We start from the raw sequence: 19,696 nt of genomic DNA, 5'->3' as shown, positions 1-19,696 counted from the left end.
AACAGGAATATAAAGTAAATCAGTGCTAATTTTTGCATAATATACAACTGATTAAAAATTGCTAAGGAGGTGCAAAAATTTTAAAGCCTGAGAAGGGGATAAGATTAATGAAGAAATACTTGCTGGAGAAAGTGATCAGCAAGTCGGCAGTGGAGAAGGAGAGAAGATATTTTTATTCAATATTAAGTGTTTCTGTGTAAGGCCTCCCACTAGGTAGCACTCTTATTATATCAAGGTGAAATAGGCACTCATCATGCCTGAAATTACATTGAATTCTAGTAGAAAGGATATTCTTCATACAATACAGAAAATAAAATGTAATCAAGTTTCATGGTTATGACACTGGAGAGACCCCTTCCAGATGGGGAGCAGGGAGGAAAGGCTTTCTGTTGGCTCTATTATCTAAACTGGTTCTCTCAGGATGAGAAAAATGTAGAGTCAAGGAAATAACAAAATAAAACATCCCTACAGTGGAATCAGCATATATACTTCAACAAATAATGTGGAAGCTATCTTCATCAAATCAGTGTGCACAGGCAAACCCCAACCAGGACAAAGAATGCCAGGCCAGTTATTGAACCACACTTCTTCACTGTTAAAAGTTTATTTAATACAGACAGCAGTACAGTGATATTCTAGAGGGGTTGGGGGGAGATAGAAGAGAATATAGGTAGGATAAATGGAGATGGAAGAAGACTTGACTTGGGGTGGTGAACATACAATAAAAGACATGGAGGATGTATTATAAAATTGTATACCTGAAACCTATATAATTTTATATTAACCAATGTCACCCCAATAAATACAATATTTTTTTAAATTTAAAAAGTATTATTCCTCAACTTTCATGCTTCAACTTCATTTATAGACTTAAAATTGTGGTGAGAGTGCTAAAAAATATAAACATTTCTTTCCAAATTTATTTAAGTGGCATGAAACTGTTCTCTAAAGATACATACAGATTTATTTCTGATCTTTTTAAGATGGAAGAATTAGAAGTTAGGGAAATGTACTGATAGTAAAATGAATCTTTGAAACAAGTCAATTTGTGTGAATATAGAAGATTGGATTTTCAGGCTTAACTTCTGTATGTTATTACTGGGCATTATTTTAAAGCTGAGCATGGTCTTGATTTTGGTGAATTTTTTTGTAATGGTATTATATGACCAAATTTCATTATGGATGAAAGAACTGGTAAGTTATATTATACATACAGGCTCAAAAAAGTTTTAATTTCAGGGATTCATGCTGCCCTGGTCTCTCATGTGAGTATATATTTTAGTGCCCACTGGAGTATGATAGACAATAATATGCAGAAGCTAAGAGTTACAATTCAAGTCTGTCTTAGTAATGCAGTGCAACTGGAATCTGAAATAATCTGGATTTCCACCTAGAGTGTACCTTCCTCAGGCACTCTAACATAACTCAGAAACATAGACCTTCTACCTCTGCATGAGTAGTATTCTATACCCTTTGTAATACTTTAAGCAATAAAAAAAAAAAAAAACTACTGAATGCATGTGTCTACTCCACACTTCTGTACAGTTATTTGACATCTCCTGAGTGCCATTCTCAGTATCAAAGTTAAACTTCATACAAAATATAGCTGTTGAGGATTGGGAATATTTCACAATGATACAATGGAATAACTGCCAAACACCGTATCTGCTTAATTACCCAGTGCACTTAGATATGACTCTTTCATTGACTGAAATACAAGTTTAGTGAATTACTGTCTTTAGCTACAGATGTGTAAAGGATGTGAGGTTCTCTTTCATTATTTGTCATTGTACTTAGAGAAAACAGGGTTACACTAAATTCTGCCAAGATCACAATTTGGCAAATTACCTGCTAATCATTTGTCTATATTTTTCCAGCTTCAAGTTAGACATTCATAACACATTCTTTTCAATTGCATATTAGGTCTTTTCAGAGCTTTAATTACATAAAAATGAATAATATATTGTATTTCTTTGATAGTTCTAGATGAAAAAGTCATTTTTTTTCAAATTATCCTTTTCTATCAGCATGAGAAGTAATGTAGAAATTTTCCTGTTCTAGTGATGGCACTGTTTATTCATGATTACTTACTTATAAAATTGGATTCACTGAAAGAGACATTAAAGTGACCATCTATTTTCTGCTAAGTAGAGAGCTCAAAAAAAATAATTTGCTCTTAGAGTGAAAATAAGACTGATTTCAGTCTCTGAGCAACAGTGTGCTTGTAATTTTCCACAAAACCCAAATAAAGCCTAACTAAAACTTCTGTGTATCCTGATCTCTGGCACTGATCTCTCAAAGTCATACAGCTTAGTATAAGAAATGTAGTTAATTTGCAAAGTTGTATTTCAGTCTTTTCTTAGGCAACCGAAGAAAACTTTAGATTGATGGTGCTTTTTAGTAAACCAAGAATTACATCAAATAGTAGACTAAAGTTCTTCCTAATTTAGCTGGGGGGAAATTAGAAAGAGACTCTTTCAAAAATGTCACTTGTAGTGATAGCTATAGATAAAATTGTGATCATTTTCTTCTCAGTGTGCTAATAAGAGCCACTTGAGGTGCTGACTCTTTGAAACCCCAGAGAGAAACTCAGCAGAGGTGCCAGTTTCTGGGAATAGTGGGGAGGGTAAAAGCAGAGGGATCTTGGCAAGCCCACTGCTTAGGGGTGGGATGTGGAGGAGGCGCTTCATCTCCTCCACAAAGTCCCTTCATCTCCAGCAGTGACTTCCCAGTAGTATTTCAAGATCCCACAAAATTACCCAACTCAGGCCCCAGAGTTCTAAAATTCGCTTTTTGGGGCTATAACTTGCTATAAGAAAAAACTAATGTCTAAGAAGATGAACGCCAGGTATTTATCTTATAAGTGATCTGGGTCAGACTGTCCTGGCATGCTACCTACAAAGTGGACCAGGAGTCCTAACTAATATTTATTGAGTGCTTTCAGGTTCAAAGGTTCTTGATATATATTACCCCATTTAATACCTAAACACACACACACACACACACATACGTACATGCCCACACACGCGCGAGCACACACACACACACCAACTCTGAAAGGCAGTTATTATTAGCCCTGTTTTATAGAGGACAAAACAGACTCCGAAAGGTTAAGTAACCATCACAAGAGCACAGAAATGGTGTTATAGCCAAGAATTGAACCTACAGCTGCTCAAGTATATAGCTCATGGTTTTCTCAGCAGTGTTTGCTGGATCCATTTCTGTCAGTTTGTATTTGCAGGAGTCTTAGTACTCTGACCTTCACTGGTGTGATCCAAGGTAAAAAACAGACAGCAGATTTAGATTAAATAGTCTTTGCTTATCGTTTACTCAAAGGAAATTATTGCAGTAGGAATAGAATGTTCAGAGTCCTTGTATTTTTAGGACTAAATATAATAATCTCCATTGCTAAAGAATTTCTATTCACAGTAGCCAGACTTATAAAGCAGCAGGAGGAGGGGGCTTAAAGGAGTGTGGATATACACCCCCAGTGTGTGATATACAAAAAGTCCCAGTAACTTAGCCCTCTGAGGTTTAGAGCGAGGCAAGTTATTAGTTGAAATCCTAGTTCTACCACTTTGTATTCAGCATATAGTAAGTACTCAATAAATGTTAGCTGTACTTACTAATATTAATCAGCAGCACAAGAAACATGTAACAATACTACAATATGAGAATTGCTAGGTGGAGAGGGATCCTGTAAAAATATATGCCATGGCCCTGGCTGGTTTGGCTCAGTAGATAGAGCATCGGGCTGCGGACTGAAGGGTCCCAGGTTCAATTATGGTCAGGGGCACATGCCCAGGTTTTGGGCTCAATCCCCAGTTGGGGGCATGCGGGAGGGAGCCGATCAATGATTTTCTCTCATCATTGATGTTTCTGTCTCTCTCCCGCTCCCTTCCTCTCTGAAATCAATAAAAAATATATATTTAATATGTATATGCCATGATTTGTCACAGAAATCTGAATATTAGTCAAGCCTTTTGATGGTTCTTTTGTGATTTAGAGTTTCATGAGAATAAGGAAACTTTTGTTTTAATACCTTTTCACTTCTTTTATCATCTGAAATTCATATGGATAATACTTCTGGGTTTTCCCTTGTAAATCAGATAAAGAATTAACCCAGCAATGACAGGTTGGTTGAGATGTTATTTGTGGAACAGATTCTTATTATTGCCCTTTTGCTGTATTTTATGTATTCAACTAATATAGCTCTTAGAATTTTCCCCCTTCTCTCTTGCCTGAGGTCAGCCAAGTCACTTTGTCGAGCAGCTTACATTTTCTACCCTTTTAAGTAGTTCTAGAAGTTTGGAGCTTGCAGCCCACATCAGCAGATTTGCCCTTTTGCATTTGGCAGGAATCAGGGTTTGCCATGTATTTCCCAGTAGAGGTGGGAGTGTGGTGTTATAGAGATTTATGTCAGCATGACTCTGGAAACAGTGATTGTTAGATAACCAGTGAATTGAAGCCAGAAAAGAGAACTAAGAACATTATTTTTGGAGATGTTTATGTCTGTAGAGATCTACAGCAATGTATGTATTACTTTTCTTTGAACGTTCATCTTTAGGATAAAATGGTACATTTTAAAGGAGCATCGTGTGATGTAATTCATTAATTGAAGCTACAGAATAATTTGGTCTGGAACCTCAAATACCCTAAACTTGATTTGGCTTATGCGATGTCTTTTTCTTAACTCCTTAAAACTGTGGTTTTGTACAATTGCTTGCTTTAAAAGGAGGTTGGAATTAATTAATTGTACACTTCCTTCATTCTCAGAACCCAGGTGAAAATAAAAGTTGGTGGCCTAGAGTAAGGGGTGCTGGGGAGCAGGGTGTACAAATGGAACATAAACTTCCTTCTGTTAGCTGGTATTGTGTTTTCCTGAAAATATGTCTAGAAACATCTAGTAGGATGTTGATATATCTATGTGTATGAATTTTCAGATTACTGGAGTGAGAGTGACAAGGAAGAAGCAGATACTCCATCAACTCCCAAACAGGACAGTCCTCCACCACCCTATGATACATACCCGCGGCCTCCCTCTGTAAGTTACCAACAGGAATATAAACAGCATCAGATTCTTTTACCTAAAACATCCCTTTGTATGTTTATATATAAAAAAAGATATGTGGTGAATTGCATGTTAGACCTCAGCTTCTTAGGGGAAAGAAAATAGGGAGTCTAAAGGCAATAAGGGAAATTTTTGAAGTATGCAAAGAATATTTAATCAGGAGAAACAGTAACCACAGATTCCAGGCATAATAAACATCTGACCAGTTTTATGTATGTATGTATGTATGTATTTTAATATAATTTTTATTTTTTATTACCCCTATACCTCTATACCCTCTTCCATCTCCACCCACCCCCCTCCCCACTGCAATCACCACACTGTTGTGCATGTCCATGAGTTCTCTCTTTTTTTCTTTTGCTTGACCCCTTCACCCCCCAAAACCCAACACCACCACCAGAGCTGCCAGCCTGCCCTCTATCTATGAGTCTATCTTTATTTTCCTCGTTAGTTCAGTTTGTTCATTAAATTCCACATATGCATGAAATCATATGGTACTTGTATTTCTCTGACTGGTTCATTTCACTTAGCATAATGCTCTCCAGGTCCATCCATGCTGTCGCAAAGGGTAAAATTTTTGCCCTGGACCAGATGACTTTTCAGATAAATGTTACCAATTATTCAAAGAACTAACACCTGTCCTTCTCAAAGTGTTCCAAAAAATTTAAGAGGAGGGGTGACTAATTTTATTAAGAAAACATACTATGTGTGTCAGAATAGCCTTTGTGAAAATAACAAAAATATTTTTTAGAAAAAAAGTTAATTGACGTTATCTATTTCACACTAATAAAATTTATACCTATATCCTTTAGAATCAACTCATAAAATTATGATTACATCTATATTAAATATGTTTTGGCATTTAGATTTTTAGACAGCCATGGGGTCTGATTTAATGTATATGTTTATATGGTGCTTCAGACCTCTTAAACCTATGCAAATTATTCTGTGTATATACTTTGATCTTCAGATAGGTTAAACAGCTTCTGGATTGCTTGGGACTATCCTACTTTATGCTCGTTCCCTTCAGAATTAGTGAAAGTATCTCAGTATTGCCCCACTTTAGACAATACATTGTATGATCATGGTACCGTGAGAGTCAATTCTGCCTATGTTGGGACTGAGTCTTCCACATAGGAAATAGAAGCTATATTTGGGTGACAAGAACAGTAAACCTAATTCCACCTCCATATAAGTTCGGGGGATTTTCAATAAGAAAGGTGCCATGCAAGATGTTGATAAAATTCCAGACATTGGCTTTCTCAACCTTGGCTGTGCATAAGAATCACCTCTGGAACATTTTAGAAATGCAGATCTTCAGGCCCAATCCAGACATATTAAATCAGAATATTTGGGCCTGCACACAGCTCACTGGACTGGACTATGAACTTTTTGACAACAGTTTATTCATCTATACATTTCCTGGCCTAGCTCAGCACTGGCACTTACTTATTAAGTTCTTGATAAATGTTTCTGAAATAAACGAATGGGTACTTTTGGCTAATAACTAAAAGGAAGCCATATTTTTGATAAAATGTTTGAAGACAATGCTTCTTACCTACGGAGAAGAAGAGAAAAGTGGGGAAAATTCAGAAACGTTCTATCTGTATGCACATTTCTTGATTAGATGCTGAAGTTTACTGAGTGCCACAGAATGCAAGGATGAGCTCTGGAAATGAAATAATGAAGTCAGTGACAAGATATCGTTTTTATCGTATTTCCCCTCTGTCCCTAGAGCATCAGAGTCTGAATAATTCCTTTAAAATATTTATAGAAGAGGAAGAAAGGAAAACTCCAGCTATACCAAATAGCTCTTTAATCGTAGCAATATGTGAATTTTAAGCAGGAAACTATTCACATTGTTAGTAACGCATGAGAGTATAAACTGCCCACAGAAAATGCCGCATAACTTCTCCTTTACCCTGAGGGGCAGCATGCACTTTCCCTTCAACCAGGCTTGTCCTCGGCCCCATTTGTGATTAGCTTGTTTAACAAATCTGGCTTCTCCTGCCAGAAGAGGGCCTGGGCTGGTCTGTTAGCCCCCAGAGCTAGAATAAGGCTTGTTCCAGTAACTGTTCCTGCAGATCTTTTATAGCATTCACTTGATTCCAGTTCTTTTTCTTGGCTGTGCTTTTTACTGTAACATATAGTCCCAAACTTTAAATTTCATGGATAAAAATATTCCGTTTTTCTTTTGTGTTTATGTACCCTGAAATGCCTGTGCTCAAGGGAAATGCTAATCCCTATCAGGGTATAATCTCATGCTACCTACATTTTTAACTCTCTAGAAAATGCCCCAGAATTGAATAAAGCTTTGCTGTGGTACCCATAGGAGCAGACATTCACCTGTGAAGAAGAGGAAGGGTTCTGTTGATCATAGGCACTTTGTTTTCACATCCCAACGTCTCTCTTCTTACACTCATCCCCAAGCTCCATAAAATCTGAAAATAGGAATTTGGCAACAATTGTTCAGGATTTCAAATGTGTACAGATCTTAAAACCTTGGATTATTTATTCAGTTGCTGAATAGTTCTTACATAATGTACTCACATTGTCTTGTACTTTCATTGTTGTAAAAAAAATTTAATCTTTATTGTTCAAAGTATTATAGGGTTCTCCTTTACCCCCCATTAACCCTTTCCAGCCCGCTGCCGTACCCCTCCCCCAGGTCCTTATCACCCCATTGTGTGTGTCCACGGGCCATGCATATATGCATACAGGTTCATTGGTTGATCTCTTCCCACTCATTCTTTGCATTAATTTGTCAGATATTTCATGAGAGCCTGGTATAAATAGTTACATTTCAATACCTCTGCATCTCAGTCTCATGAAATGGTAGCTGGGGCCTAATTTTGAAATGTGTGAAAGCTTGACAATCACTAACTCTCAACTAGCCATGTTACCCAGTGGAAATTGATGTGTTCCTTGGTGATAGAAGTGATCTGTTATTTCTGTAGAGACTGATCTGAGGCTCCTTTCCACAGATGAGTTGTGCCAGTCCTTATGTGGAAGCAAAACACAGCCGCCTCTCCTCCACAGAGACCTCTCAGTCTCAGTCCTCTCATGAGGAGTTTCGTCAGGAAGTAACTGGGAGCAGTGCAGTGTCCCCCATTCGCAAGACAGCCAGCCAGCGCCGCTCATGGCAGGATTTAATTGAGACGCCCCTGACAAGCTCAGGATTACACTATCTTCAGACTCTGCCTCTGGAGGATTCTGTCTTCTCTGACTCCGCAGCCCTGTCCCCAGAGCACAGGCGGCAGTCCACCCTGCCAACTCAGAAATGCCACCTACAGGATCACTATGGGCCGTACCCCTTAGCCGAGAGCGAGAGGATGCAAGTGTTAAATGGAAACGGGGGCAAGCCTCGAAGTTTTACTCTGCCTCGAGATAGCGGGTTCAACCACTGCTGTCTGAATGCGCCGGTTAGTGCCTGTGACCCGCAGGATGACGTGCAACCCACAGAGGTGGAGGAAGAGGAGGAGGAGGAGGAGGAAGGGGAGGCAGCAGGGGAAAACATAGGAGACAAAAGTAAGTATGTTGATGGAGATTGCTAGCCTGTATACACAGAGTCCTAACCTTTTCAAACTTCTTATTTTAAGAAAATAGAATTCCGTTTCCCTTTTTTCTTAAAATAATGGTCTTGCTACATAGGAAGTTAGGTATCCCTTGGTGTCCTGCTTTCAGAACTTACATAGCTTGTGGGGAAAAGATAAGTGATGAAACTTAGGATACCCATAGTTAGAGCAAATAACTTTTTTCTCCAACTACCTATTGCCTTTTAAGGTTAATGATATTCATTTCTTTATCTTCCTCCCCTTAGCCACTTCTTCTCACTTGCATGCATCATCCTTTGATCCACAGTTTTTGCCCCCTAAGTTTGTGTTAAGAAACTATAAATGCTTCAAGGAGGGTGTTCACAGAACCTTGGTTGAAAGAGTAAATGAACACACACACACACACACACACACACACACAATTTAAAAATCCAAGTTTTTCCAAGAAAAAAATTTCACCAGTGTTTCTATCAACTTAGCCAAATTTATGTCTAGAAACCAATTTGCCAAAAGCATCCATTTACTTTCTTAATAGGGATGTTGATTACAAATTTCAATTTATATGAATCAACTCTTAAGAGAGACAAGTCAATTAAGCAACCCTCTGTCTTGTTGGAATTAAGAATATGTGTACTAGTTATCAAGATCTTTATCCACCATGTAATACCGAGCATCTTTTTATAACTAATGTAGTACACCAGTTCAGAAACCTAGGCTAGTTTAAGAAAACAGCTATAACTCAGTTATTTAAAAAGAAAATCTAGAACTGGCTATAAATCTCGAATATTAAATACCCCCCAAAATATAGAAGAAATAGTATAAAACTGTTTACATCTTTTTATTCAAAATGAAGTCCAGGCCAGTTAGTGCATGTAACCTGAGCCATTGTTGCTGAAGCCACAGTTACTAATTTGGTTCTACTAGGGCATGAGACTACTCTTTTTAAAGGATGCAAAGACTTCATCCTTCAGCCCATTTCATGAGTACATGAGACGTTGACTACAGGATATATTTGTGTAAGTACTTCATCACAACTGAAAATAACTAAAAGCTCACAGGTTAACAGTAGGCCGAGAGTCTCATTTCAAATGAGGGTCCTTTGGTGATTATTAACAAGAAAATAGAGTGAACTTCCTTTTATGGGATGGTTCTTTATTGCCTTATTTAGTGGAAATTAAGTTATGACTTATACCATCAAATATGAGTTTCTTGTAATAAAGTGCATGTGTTAAACCAGTTTTCATGTAAAATATATATTAGCCATAATTTCCATCAGGAACATTACAGAATGTATACGGTTGGTGCAAGAAAGGTAATTACCATCAATTACCTGCCAAGCCCTCGCAACTTTAACATTTATTAGAGATTATGGAAGAGATTGTAGCAGAAATGTCTAGGAACTATGGTAGGCCTCTGTAGGAGTTCTGGCAAACATGATAAAACATTTTTAATAAGGTAATTATCAAAATTTAAGTAAAGGTGAGTTAGAAACTTTATTTCAGCTGTCATCCAGGTACTACACAACTGCTATAACTATGTCAGGTTTGTTCAGTACTACAAGCACAAAGCATGTGCTAGCATCTGAAAGCCTGGCCCTTGTGCTCACTCATCCTTCAGGCCTCAGTAGCCCCCAGAGCATCTCTAGAGACACAGATTTCAATTTTTTTCTCCTAGTGTCTCTTTTTTTTCTTTTGCTGTTTTGTTGATTTGATTTATTTTAGCCATATAGACACACACTTAAGTCAGTGGGTGTTTCCTTCAGGTTCCCAAATAACTCAAGTGGGCAGTTGTTCGGTACTACTTTCCATCTTTTTCAGTGGACTCTCTCTTTGTGGAATAATTGTGGTGACACAGAACAGCCCTAGGAAGTATGTCAGTAAATTTGGTATTGCACATTTGGACTTTATGGTTCAATATTGTGGGGCAGTTCATGCTATTTCAGTCAGCCCTGCTTCTCTAAAGGTGGCCGTGTACTATCTATCACAGCCCCATTTCTTTCTGGGTATTTTTCCATAGATCTTTTCACTTGATGTCCCAGTGTCCTTCAAACTATCCTCAACAAAGCAGTGCTTTTCGTGCTTGCCTAGAAAATGCTTCTTATTTAATGGAATATAGATTTGCCTTCTTAATGATGTTTTTTCTTCATTACTGTTTCAAATATTTTGGAGTGTACAATTTGATGAACCCTTCATTTGGGAAACATCAGCTCTAAAATATGTGTTTTCAAAAGAATCTCTAAGGTCTAGTTATGGGATGTTGTATTCATGACTGCCCTGGGCTGGCCATTAGGAGTAAATATTCCATGCTGCTTATTCAAATCAAGTTGCTTGGCGTTATGTCAACAGAGTAAAAATTATACCAGGGAAAGAAGCCGTGACCATTCCATCAGCCTCAGATGTATGGCATGCCCTCCAATACGAAGCACTCACTATGCCACTGCACCGGTCAGCAGGCAGCCGTGCTTATTAGAATCAAAGTCCAACAGCTGTGTGTTACTAACCGTCCTGCTCCAGGTCAGCATTCTGTTTGACCTACTAAAGTGAATCTGCACCAATCAAGTACTGACCTGCAGAGGAAATAAGTTTCATGTCTCCAGCTCCAAACATTTTTCTCAGTTCATCAAGAAATTAAAAAATGAGAAGTGTCAGGAGATGGGCAGAAGGAGTAATGGGGGGTAAAACATAAAAATACAGTTTCTCTTCTTCTGCTTTAATGGTGAAGAATTGTCATCAACCAAATTCCTTTCTTATCATTTATATTTAACTTAACTCTATATAACATATTAGTGTTTATGAGTTTACAAAGCAAGATGTACCTAAATCTGTGGCTTAGATTATTTTTTCAGTTTCCTTATAGATGTTCAATTTGGACCTGCTTATGAAGTGTAAATTTAGCATTCTTTAGAACAGACTTCAATCTGTGTTCTCATGATTGAACTACCTTTTGTCTTATTTTAAAATTCAGTTATTTAACTGTCATACTGATTTTTCTCAGGCTGAACTCATTTTAGTCTAAGGTGAATGGTACTAAAATTACACAGATGAGACCTGTCTTGTTTTCCTTTAACTGAAAAGTGAGCTTGCATATTAATTATCCTGACCTACTTCACTGGCATTTGGGAGAAGACAAGTAATTTCCTATTATCGCAATTAACAGTTCTGAAACTTACTGAGGTACTGGACTTATAATACTTCAGTTAAATTAAATTATAAATTATGTCAACCTATGCTAGTTTCAAGGAATTACAAAAGTGGGGGGACAAAATATAAACTTCTTTTTTAATTCTGAAATCATCCGTCATAACATGAAAATACTGTTTTGGTTAATGCAGCTTGAAGTCTGCTGGAATGGTTTCCTTTCCATTGCCATGCTAGGCAATTTAGATGAGGTTTCCAAAAACTTTATCCCTTGATCCTGCTGATTTCCCCCCTGACCTTCATAAGAGTATTCCGTACATTCTCGGTGCCTCCATATACTTGATGAAGTTATAATGTGCTCTTTTTTTATTATCTTGGATATAACCTAGCAGTATTCTCACTTAATTTACACATTTATTAACGTGGTTTTAGAAATCTAAAGCAAAACCTAGGGAGCTTGGATGGGGAGGAAGAGGGTGGATACAATCCATTACCTGGTAGCTATAATACATCTCAGGTTATCTGGTCAAGATGTTTATTGATGTTTTCAAATTTAGATCTGCAGAGAAATGTATTTTAAAGTTAATTTTTTAATCTAACATCCTTTGCACACCATTGGTAACATAAAATATGCAGCTCAGTGGCCTACTATCTTAAATTATCTAGGCTGAGAGGCTGGATAATGACTACCAATTTAGTGCAGAAAAAGATAGATTAATCCTCTTCAATCATTTTAAAGGGTCCTAGTGTAATTTCCTGAAGAGTCTGTAAAAGCCATGAATTTTATTTTTGAGAACATTCAGGTAGGAAGTGTGTGGGCAAGGGTAAGATATTTCTAAAGTAATAAATTGTGTTAAAGGGAAAAGGAAGCAAGTTGAAAATAAAGAAAAATGTTGCAGTATTTTTATGGTCTTATTTATTGTCAAGATAAATTATGAACAAGCACAAAGAATTTAGAAGAGTATAATCATCAACAATATCTTAAATTATAGTTTGTCTTTAAATGGAATAGATGAAAAAGATATATAAGCATTGGGAATAAAAAGACATTCATTAAAGTTAGAGAAAGAATAGCAGAGAACCTTAAATATGCCACTTTTGTGAAGTTTAAGGGCATCGTTCTTGGCTTGTTGTATAACAAATATATCCTATCTAATAAAGAGGGAATATGCTAATTGACCTTCATGCCGTTGCAAAGATGGCGGCGCCCATAGCCAATAAGGAGGGAATATGCTAATTGACTCCCCTGCCCTCAAAGATGGTGGTGCCCACAGTCCCGGATTGTGAGAGGGATGTCCCTGTCTGATCGTGTCTAAACCGGCAGTCAGACATCCCCCGAGGGGTCCCAGATTGGAGAGAATGCAGGCTCGACTGAGGGACACCTCTGCCCCAGTGCACAAATTTCATGCACCAGGCCTCGTGTGTGTGTGTGTGTGTGTGTGTGTGTGTGTGTGTATATCACAGAAAAATCTAAAAAGTAGTAAACAAATATTCTCTTAATACCACATTGACTGATTTTGAAGAAAGACTGTTAGGCAGAAATAAAACACTAAAGATCAGATACAGAGTCTAACCATTCTAGCCATAATTTTGATATTGTTTATAGGTTGGATTTTTAATCTCACCTCCCTCGTTTTCTGGGTTAAGTTATAAGGAAACGTCATCATGTTTATTTATAGGAAATTCAAAGGTGTTAGGACTCTCAGTTAACTTTTCTGTAATACCAACAGCTCCAAGTATCTTCTTATAAGATAGTATCCAAAGAGCCAAAGATCAGGCCCTATCTTTAGTCCTTTTTATAAGATCAAGGAAAATGTCCTGGATCCTTCAGGGAGATTTAGCTCTAAACTTCATTGGCCAAGGTTGCACCACATGCCCATGCTTAAATGGAAAAGTAAAGGGAATGATTTTGAATAGTTTAGAATAACCTTGATTTGTTTTCAAGATCATAAATAAAACATATGTACCAAACTGCTTATCTACATGAGACTCTCTCCTGTTATATATGTTACTAGAGGCCTGGTGCACGAAATTCTTACACTGGGGTGGGGGTCGGGGGAGGGTCGCTCAGCCTGGCCTGCACCCTCTTGCAGTCCGGAAGCCTTCGGGGATGTCCAACTGATAGCCCACAGGGAGCGGGCCTAAACTGGCAGTAGGACATCCTTAGCGCTGCCAAGGAGGCGGGAGAGGCTTCCGCCACCACCACTGTGCTCACCAGCTGTGAGCCTGGCTTCTGGCTGAGCGGTGCTCTCCCTGTGGCAGTGCACTGACCACCAGGGGGCAGCTCCTGCAATAAGTGTCTGCCACCTGGTGTTCAGTGCACATCATAGTGACTGGTCGTTCTGCTGTTCAGTTGATTTGCATATTAGCCTTTTATTATATAGGATATCCACAAATAATTTGTTCAATGTTTCACTCTTTGAAAACACATACCCCAGACCACATCACATCATTTAAGTCTTGGCAGTAACAAAATGCTAGATATCTAAAAGGGGATAAATATGACATAACTGAACATATAGCTAGTTAGATATAATTACTGTTGAATTTTGAAATGAATAAGCATGTTTTCCTATAAGCACTAAGTGATCAGAACATAGAATGTTTATTTATAGGAAATTCAAAGGTGGGTTTGTTCTGGAGTGAATTGCGTATCTCTGCAGTGTTATACAGTCTGCGGAGATATTCCTCAGTTCCAATTCTTGTTTTGTCACTCTACCTCTAGACCTCAATATCTTCATTGTTAAATCGTGTGGTGCCAGTACTTATGAGGTTGTATGAGGATTTAATGAGGTAATTCCAGAAAACAGTTTCCATACCTGACACACTGTAAGTCTGTCCAATAAATGTTTTATAATTATGTAACTTATGTAGATTTTATGCAGATTTGAATTTAGGCAAAGAGGGCAATTATAATACTTAAGTAGTGGATTAGTCCTGGCTAACCTCACTAAATAACATTTACCTGACTATATGACCTAACTTTCTTCACCTCTGGCTATTGAATTGAACCAAATGAAATGTTTTTGTAGGTCAAAATGATGAAATATCAGCAATTTTGTATGTTACAACATAATATATTAGCCTTGTTTTAGGAGCTCAATTAAAAATGTCTCTCATTTCACATTCTTATCACTCACTACTCCTTTCCCTTTTGACATTGGACATTTGGGAAGTCAAAAGAAACCTTATATTCCAAATAGCACTAACCGTATCATATATATTTATTGAAATATGTATTTATAGGTTTTGCCATTCAGGTCTCAGTTCAAATATTTTCCCCTCAGAGAGTCCCACCCTGACAACCAAGTCTGACCCAGATTCTCCCTCCCCCACCATTACCACCACCATCACTATCCATTCTCTGATATGTTACTCTGTTTTATATTCTTTAGTTTTATCACTCTGAGTATAATATCAAATAGTGTCTACTGATTTACCTTCCATCTCTACCTGCCAGAATATAAGTTTTAAAAAAGCAGGGATTTTATTCCTATCTCATACACCTGGTGCCTAAGATAGTATATGGCCCTTAGTAGGCCAGGCACTATTGGATGAATAAATGAGTAGGTGAATGAGTGAGTGAATGAATAAATAGTAGCTAGCCCCTTTTGCCACCAATAGTTTTCTATTTTATTAATTATATAATAGTTAAAGCTAGTTATTGTTTTATCTATTGTGTGACAAAAATAGGAACCAAAGCACTGCAAAATTCTTTGTTTCGGGTATTTTGTGAAGAGAAGGACAGGACTGCATGGGCTCAGCATACTCTCTTCGTACTGGGAACCACAAAGCCAGAGTGCTAATAATTAGAATTACTGCTCTTTGTATTATGGCTCACTTATAGTCACCTCCTGTATTGTTGAAAGCCTTCTTTTCCTGCCTATTTCACTCCCATTTGAAAAATGAAGGCCACAAAAATATGGCATGTGAGATAACCAGTTCATTGTTAGAAACCATATCTTCCAGCAAACCTAAGAAGTTGTTTTTCTTATCAAAATCTGTAGCCTGTGGCCCGGCCAATGTGGCTCAGTGGTTAAGTGGTCAACCCATGAACCAGTAGGTCACAGTTCAGTTCCTGGTCAGGGTGCATACCTGGGTTGTGGGCTCGATACCTAATAGGGGGCGTGCAGGAGGCAGCTGATACATGATTCCCTCTTATCGTTTATGTTTCTATCTCTCTTTCCCTCTCCCTTCCTCTCTCTGAAATCAATAAAAACATATTTTAAAAAATCTCCAGCTTGTAGAAGGAAGGCAGCCTCCATTGGAAATCACCCATCATCTAGCTTCATCCTGATGTTTGTAAAACATGTTGAAATTGCAACCTGTACTTTAGTGAATAACAAATAACCCTGTATCAGCCAGGAAAATAATCTCAGGAATGTTAATAAGTAATGAAGCCAGATTTAAAGGCAAAAGAATGTATTCTTGATGCTACAGAGTTGCATAGCAGAAGATGTGGCTCGATAAGAACTAAAGCTTGCATTAAAGAATGACAACCCCTCACTAGTACAGAAAGAGAAGTTATGACTTATAATTTGTTTTACCAGGAAAGATGATAGGGTTCTGCTACACTATTACTTGTTACTGTTTTCACACATCAAAAAAGCAAACCAATTTTCTTCAGATTATTAATAACATATTGTCAGTTTCTCAATGGAGCACTTTCTAGCTTATTTTATGAGAACCTGTCCTAAGTTCTGTCTCCTTTTACATTGGGCACCCTTGCCAGAGAAAGTTGAAGGTCACAAAGTCTTATTTTCCCCCCTCTACATATTAAATTCACCTCCTGTGTTTACCAACTACCAGAAGATGGTAGGTTAAGACATATTAGGATTGTATCATAAAACATACCTTGGAAATTTTTAATTTCCCTATACATTTTTTCTTTTGTTGTTTAAAAAGTATTAAAATGCTTGTTGCTAAACAAACAAATAAGTGAATGAATACATGAATAAAACTATGATGAACTTAAAAAGAAACCTTCTCTCCTTACTCTCCAGAGATAATTTTTGTTAGAAGTTAAGGTTTTAAAATTTAATTATTGTATGAATTTCTTTTTTTAATTTTTTATTGATTAAGTTATTACATATGTGTCCTTACCCCACATTTTCCCCATAGCCCCCCACTCATGCCCTCATGCCCCTGTTGTCTGTGTCCATTGGTTAGGCCTATATGCTTGCATATAAGTTCTTTGGTTGATCTCTCACCCTTACTACCCCCCTCCCCTACCTTCCCTCTGAGGTTTGATGGTCTGATTGATGCTTCTCTGTCTCTAGATCTGTTTTTGTTCATCAGTTTATGTTGTTCGTTATATTCCATAAATGAATGAGATCATGTGATATTTATCTTTCTCTGACTGGCTTATTTCACTTAGCATAATGCTCTCCAGTTCCATTCATGCTGTTGCAAATGGTAAGAACTTCTTTTTTACTGCAGCGTAGTATTCCATTGTATAGATGTACCACAGTATTTTAATCCACTCATCTACTGATGGGCACTTAGGCTGTTTCCAAATCTTAACTATGGTGAATTGTGCTGCTATGAACATAGGGATGCATTTATCCTTTCTAATTGGTGTTTCTAGTTTCTTGGGATATATTCCTAGAAGTGGGATCACTGGGTCAAATGGAAGTTCCATTTTTAGTTTTTTGAGGAAGCTCCATACTGTTCTCCACAGTGGCTGCACCAGTCTGCATTCCCACCAGCAGTGCACGAGGGTTCCTTTTTCTCCACATCCTCACTAGCACTTGTCATTTGTTGATTTGTTGATGGTAGCCATTCTGACAGGTGTGAGATGGTACCGCATTGTTGTTTTGATTTGCTTCTCTGGGATGATTAGTGACTTTGAACATGTTTTCATATGTCTTTTGGCCTTTCTTCTGTCTTCTTTCGAAAAGTGTCTATTTAGGTCCTTTGCCCATTTTTTTTATTTATTTTTATTGCTTAAAGTATTACAAAGAGTATTACATATGTCTCCTTTTTTTCCCCCGCCCTTGACAATCCCCTGACCTCCCCTACCCCCCCAGTGTCTTATGTCCATTGATTATGCTTATATGCATGCATACAAGTCCTTCGGTTGATCTCTTACCCCCCCCCCCACCGCCCCCCGTCTGCCCTGCCATCCTCCCCGGCCTTCCTGCTGTAGTTTGACAATCTGTTCGAGGCAGCTCTGCCTCTGTATCTATTTTTGTTTATAAGTTTATAATGGTCTTTATTATCCAGAAATGAGTGAGACCTTTGCCCATTTTTTGATTGGGTTGTTTATCTTCCTTTTGTTAAGTTGTATGAGCTCCCTGTAAATGTTGGAGATTAAACCCTTATCGGTGATAACATTGGCAAATATGTTCTCCCATGCAGTGGGCTTTCTTCTTGTTGTATGAATTTCTTTTCCTCATACACCTTTTTCCTATAAATCAATGTGAGTAGAAAGGTATGGTATGGTTTAGTTGGTTTTCAGTTAGAGTTTTACCTCTGCCATATTTTTTATGCGACTTTAGTTTATAATACAAGCAACAGTCTTATGAGATAACTCACATGTCACCTCAGAATCCAGCTCCAACCCCAGCATATATCACCCTAGAAAATGCAGCAGATACCTGCTGTTCTTTTGAAAAAAAATGGAGCAAGGAGAAATGTGGAAAAAATGACAAAGGATGTGCATGCACAGTTACACAACAACACACACACACACACACACTCACACACAATCACACATATCAAAAGCTTCTTACCTACCTGCCTTATGCCTTGGTGTCATATGGATTTGGGCCAGCCTTCTTTATGGAGGTCTTCCAATAATGCCAGCTTATCCCAAAGTTCTGTGGTGAGAACAGCTAAGCCAGAGCCAAAAACATAGCAAGTCTAACTTTCAAAATCAAGAATGCAGAATTCAGGAATGAGTTTCAGAACCTTGTGTCTGGTGGTCTGAGTTTACCTGTGACTTTTGACTTCAAGTTAGAGAACACTAAACCTTCTACTAAACCATTTACCTTAGTTATATTTGGCAGTGTTCTCACATGTTCCATTCTCCTGGCCCCTCAGATGTTCCTATCTTTAGCGATAGTCTCTCATCTTAGCTCTAATATTTGCTCTTAATAGCTCAATTTATTATACCCTGAAATTTTTCCTTTAATGGAAAAATACTCTCAGTAATATGTTATCCAATAAGAAGAAAGTGCCCATTGCTATATGTTTTAAATGCAAAAGTGACAGTTGGTCATAAAAAGAATTTTAATATTTAAACCTCATTACATAAATTAATATTTCTTGATGATCAAAGCATGCTTCCTGATTTTATAGTACAACTAATATGGAATTTGATTATCTGAAAAAGACCATTAACATTAGCAAAGTGTCAAATCAAGAAAATTGTACTGTATTTTGAATGTCTATTGTAGGGACATTTTAACCTTAACATATATTTTTTTCACATTGTTAATCCCTATTCTTCCATGATTTTGAATCTGAAGTTTTATTCATTTTGATAAATTCACTTTAATAAATAATTCATAGAATATATTGACTTAATGTCTAAGATCTATCTAAGACCTCCAAATTTTTTCCTCTATTATCTTATTGATTCCTTTAGGTATAATTATTTCCTTAACTTGTTGTAGTTGGACTAATTTAGAGTCTATTCTGTAACTTATGAAATGTATATTTTGAAGCAATCATTCACTTTAGGATTCTTAGGGAGAGAAAGGAGCTTATAACTTCAATATGACTAAACTTAAACTTTATACCTTTACCTCCAAGCATCTTAGCTGCTTTCTCCTTGTTCTTTAACAATGCCAGCACACAAGGTTTTTCATGCCTTTTCTAAAAGAACAGGGAGGAAGAACAGCTTGGAATCAGTGTGGCTTTCATGCAGACCTTCTGCCAATCCTAACAGTGATAAGCCCCACCTCTCACCACGTGCGTACTCTATCATC

The 19,696-nt window shown here is 37.5% G+C and overlaps 1 protein-coding gene across 5 annotated transcripts in view; it reads left to right on the top strand.

Annotated features, from left to right (window-relative positions):
• Window positions 1-19,696, top strand: part of CNKSR2 (connector enhancer of kinase suppressor of Ras 2) — a 253,732-nt gene that overhangs the window by 199,938 nt on the left and 34,098 nt on the right. For all 5 annotated transcript variants that reach the window (XM_059680455.1, XM_059680457.1, XM_059680456.1 and 2 more), the window contains 2 exons: window positions 4,944-5,044; window positions 8,056-8,599. In XM_059680455.1, coding sequence (XP_059536438.1) covers window positions 4,944-5,044; window positions 8,056-8,599 — 645 coding nt within the window. The remainder of the gene's footprint in view (window positions 1-4,943; window positions 5,045-8,055; window positions 8,600-19,696) is intronic.

The sequence above is a fragment of the Myotis daubentonii genome, chromosome X (assembly GCF_963259705.1).
Source record: "Myotis daubentonii chromosome X, mMyoDau2.1, whole genome shotgun sequence".
NCBI lineage: Eukaryota > Metazoa > Chordata > Mammalia > Chiroptera > Vespertilionidae > Myotis > Myotis daubentonii.
Note: the sequence above shows the minus strand (reverse complement) of the source record. Positions and strands in the feature narration are given on the sequence as shown.